Raw genomic sequence first — 10,274 nt, 5'->3', positions numbered from 1 at the left:
TAAATGATGCGGCTCAATGTTGTACTTTACATTTGATTCAATAGTGTATCATGTGTTTTTTATGTGTTTGCACATTAAATACAAATAGCAGTGAATCAAATAAATATGATTATTTTAATGCATATGGTGTGCGGCACCATTTTTCGAGGCCCCCAAATTGCCTCTGAGCACAGCCTTGGGAATATATCTTAGTTAGGAGATGCTGAGCTGAGGGCCAAAATATACCCCCAAAACGCTTTTTCTGTGCACATTTCCTATTTATTAATATTGCCAGCAGTTCGCAAACTATCCGACAGGGGGTGCGGCAGCGCCCTCAGCACCCTGGGTTCCCCCGGCCTTGCCTCTGAGGTCCCTCGGTGGGCCCCAGACCCCACTTTGGGGAACCACTGACTGAGCTAACTAGAAAAAACACCAACTCGAAAATTCAAACACTCAGACAGAAGTAAACCAGATCCAGATGTTTTTTTCTTTCTCCTCAGATTATTTACCATTCAGAACAGCCATCAACAACGACGGGGCAAACAAACTACATCAGGAGTCCAATTGATGAATGTGTTGGCTGAAATGTGGCACGCGGTGCGGCAGGCACACATGTGTCGCCGTGTCAACCCCTTTGAGAGCTGTTTCTAAGGGAGTGGCTTCAACAGTCCGACCGTGAGGATAAAGTGACCCTCATAAATGACAGATTAAGGTAAACAATTGGAATTTTTATTCACATTTATGAAAAAAACAAAACAATGTGACAGATGTCACTGTGATGAAGTGATTCACATTATGAATGTTTTACAGGTGCCATTCCAAACAATAGCATAATCCAGTCAGTTTTTGATTTGGCTGATGGAATGGAAGCTTATTTGTATACAGGGTTTATACAGGCAGAAGCAAGTCAAATGTATTGTTTTTCAATGCCCAAATACTACATTTTACTGCCACAATTGCAGATGAAAAAAATCAGCCCTTATTTCTTTTCTTAAGATGCAAAATTTTCATCAAACAGTAAAGAGAATTTGGACGAAAAGAGAAACTTTTGAGCAAAAAAATGTGGTCAATTTCAGCCAAAAGTGCAACTGAATATTTTTTAGAGCTGCGATTCCCTACCTGGCACCTGGGATTGCAGAGGGCGCCAGATCTGTTTGAGTAAAATAAAATCATCAAATAGGACTGAGTAAGGACTACAGGTGCATTAAAAACTTCAATTTCAGTGTATTTGTTTGAAATAAATACTTAGCAATTAGTTTTATGTTTTGATACATTTGTGAGGGCCACAATTTTTGATATTTTTAATGGCATCATTTTCCAATAACTAGATCTCTGCATAAAGGCCATGTTGGTGCATATTTTAATTGATTGACTGCGGAATTCTTCCGCAGTCAATTATTGGTTTTCATGTTCTTTATTATTATTCCTCTTCCATCTTTTTCCCGATTTTCTAGAGCTTTCAGCACCTTCATGCTTTGTGCAATTTATGCAAGTTATGCATCAAAATGTTCCGCATGTTGAGGAGAATGGTGCTATTACTTTTGGGACTTCTGCAACTTACGGTTTTTCCGCAATCAGCCAAAATGTCGGAGATTTTTCCCATTGACTTATAATGGGGCTTCTGCAAATCCATGCTTTTCTGCACTTTTTTCTGCATTTTATGCAATTTCTGCACTTTGTGCATGTTCAGCTTATGTAACTTGTGGGTTTTGAGAAAAAATTGGCCTTCTGCAGATTTACAGTTTTTTTATACGAGAGTTTGAAATTTTTGCATTGGTGTGTATGGGCGAATCCAGCCAATGGGGAGACTCCAGGCCTTTCAGCTGTTTGTGCAGCTTCTGCCAATCAAGCACTTTCAACAGTTTGACCAGTTTATGGAATTTAAAAAGTTTATGCAATATTAACAATTTATGCAAATTAACCACTTTATGCATTTTGAACCGTTTATGCAACTTAAGAGTTTATGCCATTTAGGATTTATGAATTTTAAAGAGCTTATGCAATTTACATAATTTATGCAAATGAACCCATTCATGCATTTTACCACTTTATGCAGTTTATACAGTTTATGCAACATGACATTTTATGCATTTTACCAGTTTATGCAAAATAGATTATGCAAATTAACCACTTTATGGAATTTAAACAGTTTATGCATTTTAAAGCACTATAATGCAATTTAATAGGGATTTTCGCATATAACCAATTCATGCAATTTGAACATTTTATGCATTTTACCAGTTTATGCAAATTAGATTATGCAAATTAAGCAATTTATGCAATTTGAACAGTTTATGCAATTTCTGCATTCGCTTCCCGCAATTCCGCAGTCAATCGCAATGGCGCAGCCATTGCATTTCTAGTTGAATACATGCTACAATAAAGGCTTTTTATTTTTTTCATTATGGACATAGTGCCTTGGTTTTTTGGTGTCTATGGGTACTTATACACGTTATTGACAGTTTAACCCTACAAACCACCAAATCAATCAATCAATCAATCAATCAATCAATCAATCAATCAATCAATCAATCAATCAATCAATCAATCAATCAATCAATCAATCAATCAATCAATCCATGGTTTTGTGTTGCTCAATATCACAACAGGAGTTGCCTCACAGGGCTGCACTTAACATTAAAGGGACTATACAGAGAATGTAATAGTTATGTATTATCCTCCCCCTACATGTTCCTCCATGTCCTAATGTGTAGAATGAGCTCAGACCTGTTCACCACAACTGCCTCTAAAATCCTGCACTGTCACTCAGAAAGGTGTTACTTCGGGTCCGAAGTGCCGTCATGCACGAGCTTAATATAGAAGCTGCAGTTACACATAAGATCTGAGGTGGCAGTAGTGAGTATAAAATTACCAACTTGCATCTAGTCCCTTTAAGGCAATAAAACAAATACAACAATGTACAGTTCAGGCGAATGAAGTATCCAGGCAAACATAATGTCCAAATAAGCGTCGGCAGCAGGTGTCCCCCGTCCTTAGACTCTCCAGCACGGCAAGGACGAACTCCAAAATCCAGGGGGAAAAAAGAGAAACCTTGGAGAGATCCACTCCCATGGACAGGCTATAGAGACCCAGGGCCGATGGGAGTCCCTCAGCAGATGGGCCAGGGTTCCTCCGTTCGGCTGGGTTCTGCCATTTGATCTAGACAGGCGCTCCCCCGAGGGAGGGTGAGACAGGCAACACCATGTGAATAGTAATGAACAGACTACAGATAAATTAAATATTGTATCACAAACAAAGTCATAACAAAGTTTGCAGTAAGAGGAAGAGGATAGCACTCAGTGTACCGTACTTCCCACTGCAGTGTTCCTCCTCAGGCAGCTTTACTTCAGGCTGTGGGTTAGAGCTTTACCAAACTGACCTGATTATAAGCTCATTCAAAAGCCTAGTCTTAAATGTAGAGACTGTGTCTGCTTCTAATGTGGGCTTAGAGTTTATTCCATAAAACCGGAGCTTGGTAGCTAAAGCCTCTGCCTCTTACTTTTTTATTTTGGAGACTCGAGGAATCACTAGTAGCCCTGAGTTTTGAGAGCGGAGAGCTCTGGTTGGCCAATATGGAACAATAGCGTCTTGGAGATAGAGCGGAGCCAAACCCTTTATTGCTTTAAACAGGTTTAGCACAGGTGTAATGTGTTCTCTTCTCTTTGTCCATGTTAACAATCTTGCAGCTGCATTTTGAACTTATTGAAAACTTCTCAGGGAACTTTTAGGACACGCTGCTAGCAGACAGTTACCGTAGTCCAGCCTTGATGAAACAAATGCAATGAAAAGTTTTTCTGCATCACTCTTAGAGAGGATGTTTCGTATTTTTGCAATGTTGTGCAGGTGAAAGAACACTCTTTTACCAGCCTGGTTTATAATGTGGTTTAAGAGAGGTCTTGGTCAAACAGAACTCCAAGGTTTTTTTTACTGTAGAGCTTGTCGATACGCTAACATTATCCAGGGAGATGATCTGCTGAGATAAAGACTCAGTTTTTGAGGACTTAGTATAATAACCTCGGTTTTATCAGGGTTAAGAAGGTGGTAATTTACAGTCATCCAGGTCTTAATGGCTTTATGCAGGGACTAAGGCAAATTTATCTGTCTGACCTGGTTTCATTGATACTGTAAGTACAGCTGTGTGTCATCCACATAACTGTGAAAATGTATATTGTGATTTCCGATTATGTTACTTAATGGAAGCATGTATAATATAAATAAAGTTGGCCCGAGCGCTGAACCCTGTGGCACCCCATAGCACACTTTGGAACACGGTGAAGACTGTTGGTTTACATTAACAAATTGTTGCCTGTCAGATAAGTAAGATTTAAACCAGGAGAGGGCGGTTCCCCTGATGCCTACGTCACATTCTGACCTCTGCAGGAGAATATTGTGGTCGATTGTGTCAAAGGCTGCGCTGAGGTCCAACAGAACCAGGAGTGAAACTAGCCCGCTGTCAGCTGCTAATAACAGGTCGTTGGTAACTTTGACAAAGGAGGTCTCTGTACCCTGACCGCTTCTTCCAAATTGTTTTACACTAAAAAATTTAGATTTAATGCCAGTTGCCGGTAATGCTTTTGGCACAATTAATTTAATGACTTTTAATGCACCGCCGTATTTCACATGACTCAATTTGGCCAAAGCGCTTCACACAGTTTTAGGGGATATGTACTTCATTCAGATGTGCAGACACAGGGGAGAACATGCAAACTCCACAGAAAGGCCCCGTCCAGGGACCGAACCCAGGACCCTCTGTGAAGCTCCATGCCGACATTGGGTGGCGTTACGTCTGTGCAGGTCCAAGGGTCCATGAGAAGAATCTAAGGCACATACTTTCTGAGATGAACTAAAGTTGCGTAATAAGCTGAGAGTTGTTGGTGTCTCTGTCGCAGAAGTCCCCTGAGGGGCCCGGCGTGTCCATAGGACCAGGGGCCACCACAGAACCACAGGGGGTCAGGGGCCAAATGGATGAAACGCACCAGGGTAAGTACTCCATCTCCTCAGCATGTCTCTTAGAGTTAACATAACAAGCTTTACCAATGATTGTAAATTAATGAAACGAAATCAACGGAGAAAGATCCAAATAAGCATCTCTACAGCAAGTCAACATCTCCTTCAAATCATGTGCACAACTCTTCAGCCACTGCCCGTGCCGACGTGATGTGAGCTAGAGCTCGGTGGGGCTCGGAGGGACCAATGGTGCAGATTTGCAGCCTCACTTCTATTAGTCTACCCCAGGGCAGCTGTTGCTACAACAGTAGTTTACCATCATGTGTTTGGAATGTTGAAATAATACATCCAGAAAGTGCTATATGAAGCCCATGCTTCATTATTATTATTTTGAATTGATTAAATGTCTTACAGATTTTGCTGACTACACTTGAATACAATCTTTAGACTGATCCTGAAATACTTAAAACTTAAACACCAACAAAAAGAAAGCATTGTTTGCTGTTACCATGGAGATGATTTTTTTCTGGCGATATACTGATGATTTTGTTAGATACAAGCTGATCAATAGCTTAAATAAACTATCTTGGTGTTTTCAAAGAAGAAAAGTGGGGTAAATTTAAATGTACAATTCTATAGTTTTTGCATTGTTTTACTGGTGGTTCTAGGTTTGGTAGAGACAAGCAAATTAAAATTTAATATTACATTTTTTTTGCATAAAAATGCTAAAGGGAAGATTCTATGAAGTTCAGTGTCAATCGGGTGGTTCAATTTACCCCAAGACCTGGTTCAACTTAACCCCTGCTTCTGGGGGTAAAATGAGCCACAAGACACTGTTTTGAAGACCAACAACAGAAAACATCCCAAAATGTATGTAAATAGTAACATGTATGTATGTATTCTACTGTTTTTGCACAATAACCACCAAAGCAAAAAGTGTCTCATCTTGCCCCACTCTCCCCTACTCGTACATTAGCCATAAACAGTTGGACCGTACGCTTCATCTTTTGTAATGTGCTCTGATTCTTTGTTTGTTTGGTTTTTTCGTGTTGACTTGGTGTGGACTCCGCTGGTGCCGCGCAGAGGAGGCGGGCCATGGCGGCCAGACGACTCTTCTCCCTCTCCAGTTATCCGTCTCCCCAGAGTTCTTAAAGCCTCCGCAGGTGAAGGAGAAGGACCTCCAGTGTGACGTGTGCGGTCGCTCTTTTTCCAAAACCCGTGAACTGAAGCGACACGCCCTCATCCACACCGGAGAGAGGCCCTTCCTCTGCTCCTTCTGCGGCCGAGGGTTCACCCAGAAGGGAAACCTCAAAACGCACTACAAAGTCCACCTAGGTAAGAGCATTTTACACCATTTAAACATAGCAAGTCATTTGACGGACTTTAGCCCGGTGTCAGTGGACTGCTGGTCACTCTGAATGAAGCTTAAAACGGCAGGTGACAACATTGGGCCTCATTTACGACACGTTCTTGCGCACAAATTAGTTCTTTAGGAAGGAATTTGGCTTTCACAAAATGTGTTCTTGGATGAAAACAATCCTCTGTAAGAACTAATTCTAAGAACAGTTAGGATGACTTTTGCGCACAAACCATTCTCCAGTTCTGTACACAATCATGCTCCTGTTTTGTACATATTAAATCTTCATTTATTCCAGAAACCATTTACACAGTTACCCTGTTTATGCAGAAATAAGCTGGTAATGCCACTTTTATTAATGGCGAGCGCCAACTTGTTACTGCTAAAACTTTTTTAAGCCACTGCTTCTTCCGTAAATATAGCACTAAATGCGCTGTGCCATCGCACCAATTTAAGGGACTGAACTGCGAGAAGAGAAGGAAAAAGCTTTTGCGATGTGCAGTTTATATCTATTTAATCATTTTTAATAAGAAGAAGCAAAGATTCCAGTCCTTGAGCACGGGGAGTTCTTTTTCTTTGGGGGTTTTCTTCATGATTAGTTTTTACCGTTCAATATGTTCCTCTGGCTGCCTGTAGCACATGGCAGTTTTTTGGCAGTTTTTGTCCCTATGGTGAAAGAGGCGGAGACATTATGCTAATTACGGTGCGTTCCAGGCAACTGGTCAATTTCCCACCTCCCACTTGGATAAATGCCTTGGAACGCGTAATTACAACTTGGAAACTTGGAAACCTCAAGACTGCTACGAGTTCGGATACGAGATGAAGACAACAGTAATTTATTCACCTGGAACGCTCTGAGTTTGTAAGTCGTGGTTTTCAAGTGGGAAAGATACCAGATGCCTGGAACGCACCATTAGTCCTAACACACGCTTGCTTCCAGAACACGGAAGTTCTGTTTCTTACTTAAATATGTGTCGTTTCCCCACATGGTCTTTTTAAGAAGTATACTCCCTGCACCTCAGCTTTAATGTCAGAGTATAAAAAAGACTAAACCTACCCTTTACGATGTTTATTTTATGACGTTTTGTTACTAGCGAGACGGAGATTTCCAGGAAGTAACTACAGATATATAATATGATATTTTGTATCCATGTGTACTGCGCAAGGAGACTGAGATAACGCTGTAATCCAAATATTGTCATTTCCTTTGTTTATCTGCTGATTCCTGACCAAAATGGCATTTTAGTCTAGTCTAGTTTTATGATTATAAAACTAGACTTCTATGAAATCATCATGATTATGATGATTATTATTATCCATATATTCCTCTCTTTTTTTTAAAGTACCTTTATTGCTTACACATTTCACTCATGCAAACCTTCACTGCTGTAGATGCCTTTTTTTAACTGGTCCTCACTTGCATTATTCTAAAAATGCATGAAAGTTTATTACATTGAATAAGGGGCAGGCACATAAGCTTTCTTGCTTAGACTTTCTCCTTTTGAGTTTTCATTAATGTGATGATGTGATTTTGTAAATTATAAATGTAAATTGCTCAAATAAACTATTACAACAAGTGCAAGAGAATAATAGTTAGGAACCACCATTAGACGAATGATTACTGTCTTTATTTCCAGGTCATAAAGGTCGTGTGGATTATGGCAATGTAAGTTCCATCATGAACAAGTGTGCTTTCTTGAACTCACCGGGGGAGTCCCAGCTCAGCTCCTTGCGCTGTGAGCAGTGTGGCAAAGACTGTGAGAGCCAGTCTGCCCTCCAGGCTCACCACATCACCTCGCACTCCCAGCCAACCTCTGAGCCCGAGGCCTTCTTCTGCCTCCACTGCTCCTTCCAGTTCAGCCAGAGGCAGCAGCTGGAGGAGCACATGGAGACACACAACAAGCCCAAGCCCTTCTCCTGTCCAGACTGTGGGAAGAAGTTCATCAAGGAAGACTCTATGGTGGTGCACCGGAAAATCCACGGTGAGCGGACCTACCAGTGCTCCCAGTGCGAGCGAGCCTTCCTCACCCCCTCCCTTCTGAAGGCTCACCTGACCGTGCACTCTGGGGAGAGGCCTTTCGGTTGCTCCATCTGTGGCAAGGGCTTCCAGACCAAGTCAAACTTGATCAGGCACTGCCAGTCCCACCTGAAGCAGCGGCCGTACATCTGCAGCGTGTGTGACAAGAGCTACTCTCGGGCCGAGGCGCTGATGGCACACTCCCGGCTGCACACCGGGGAGAGGCCCTACCTGTGCGGACTCTGTGGCAAGACCTTCAGTTACCGCCAAGGCCTCCAAGCACATCAGCGCACACACGCAGGCCCCCGCATGGGGCCCACCCGACAGCTGGGCCGACCGAAGCAGCAGGTCAACCTGGATCTTTAACCTACAACTGTCTGTGTGCTGTGCGTTCCATAGCCCTGGGTTTATGAGGCCTTATTATACACAATAGACAATAATGACGGCAAACTGAGATTAGGAAGTCCACTCTGAACCAAGACTCCACGGGCGTCTGTCAGAGATCATGGTGTATTTGCAATTGAAGTAGTGCATTGCGTTGGTACTAGAGAAGTTGAACTTCTGTTGCTATTAAAAATATTTATATTGTTGTTCAATGCCTTTCATTTTCCAATGACGTTCTAAAAAAAACATGGGTCATGTCACTGCATTTGCAAACACTGTCCTTAGTGTTGTGAGCCGCCACTGTGGTGCAACGGTTGGCGCTCGTGCCTCACAGCTGGAAGGTCCCGGGTTCGATTCCCACCAACTTTCTGTGAAGTTTGCATGTTCTCCCCATGTCTACGTAGGTTTCCTCCGGGTACTCCGGTTTCCCCACCACTAAAACATGTACAATAGGTCCCCCCTTGGGGCCAGGACTCCCCTGAAAAAGAGATTTGCACGCTCATGCCCAAGCGCTGAAAGCCCTTTTAGCGTGGTTCGTTTGTGTATTGTCAGCACAACAACTAACCCTCACTTTTGCTGCGTTCTCATCACTTTTAGTCATGTTTTTGTTGCTATGTGTTATGTTGCTTTTCCGGCACGTTTTAGTTTCTTTTTTTCCAAGAGTCTGACTCGGTTCCGGACTTTGGCCCGCTTGGAGGAGGCTCCCTGGCTGCCTCACGCTCGGGTCTGACTTTACGGGGAGTGGCTTGTAGAACTTCTTCTGCCCTGTGTCCGAGTCTCATTTCCCTGCTACTGTACCTGGTTTTGCAACAGAATTTTGTCTGGCAGATAAAGGGTGCGGGTGCATCTTGATCGCTTGTGATTTTGGTGCTTTATTGCAACGTATAGCCTACTTCCAGGAGTTCGCCTACATAATGCTGTTGAACCAGTGGCCGAAGCAGCAATGAATGACAAACTGAGCGTCTTATCTTCTGTTCGAGTAGCTTTTTTTGATGGCTGTATTTTATCCATCCAGGCTCATAGCAACAGGTGCCTATCTGCTCCGCCTCCTGCCTCAGCCGAGCAGGGGACAGGGGGACGCGCACGTCTCTATTTCTCAGCTTTATTAAAAGCGACTATTTTATTCACCATAGCCCGTTTTGTTAAAGGAATAGGCCACTGTTTTTACATATTGAGATATGTTCTTACCTAACCTTATGACATGTGGGAGAGGCTGCGTATGTGCTCCGTTTGCGTGACAGAGCGCACGGACAAAGACCAGACGGGTATATATTAACTCGGCTAAGGTTGGGTAAGAACATATCTCAGCATGTAAAAACGGTGGCCTATTCCTTTAAAATGCAGTAAAATGCAAAGAAAGGTGGAGTGAACAGATTTGACAACGGGACTCATATTAGACATTATTTCCTATATTATTTCTTTCTTCCCTTCCGCATTATGTTGCGCTGCTGCTGCACATGTACACTTGTAAACAGCTCTTTGTGAGCGCGGGCCAAACCCTAAAGATGCACTATTACTGGTTTAAAAAGGCACTACAGGTACAGGTGAGTCTGGTGACCGCAGTTAGTTGTGTGGGCCTTTGTGTGTGGA

General features: G+C 42.6%; 1 protein-coding gene across 1 annotated transcript; it reads left to right on the top strand.

Moving 5' to 3' along the window:
• The first annotated feature begins 481 nt into the window (after positions 1-481).
• LOC306960661 (uncharacterized protein) lies at positions 482-8,881 on the top strand. Its single transcript, XM_079553135.1, has 4 exons — positions 482-691; positions 4,869-4,959; positions 6,010-6,261; positions 7,921-8,881. The coding sequence occupies exons 2-4, from the start codon at positions 4,941-4,943 to the stop codon at positions 8,664-8,666; spliced, it is 1,017 nt and encodes a 338-aa protein (XP_079409261.1). The 5' UTR covers positions 482-691; positions 4,869-4,940; the 3' UTR covers positions 8,667-8,881.
• Positions 8,882-10,274: the final 1,393 nt, after the last annotated feature.

This window comes from Gobius niger (genome assembly GCF_951799975.1).
Source record: "Gobius niger genome assembly, chromosome: 3".
NCBI lineage: Eukaryota > Metazoa > Chordata > Actinopteri > Gobiiformes > Gobiidae > Gobius > Gobius niger.
This window is presented reverse-complemented; position numbering and strand designations above follow the sequence as displayed.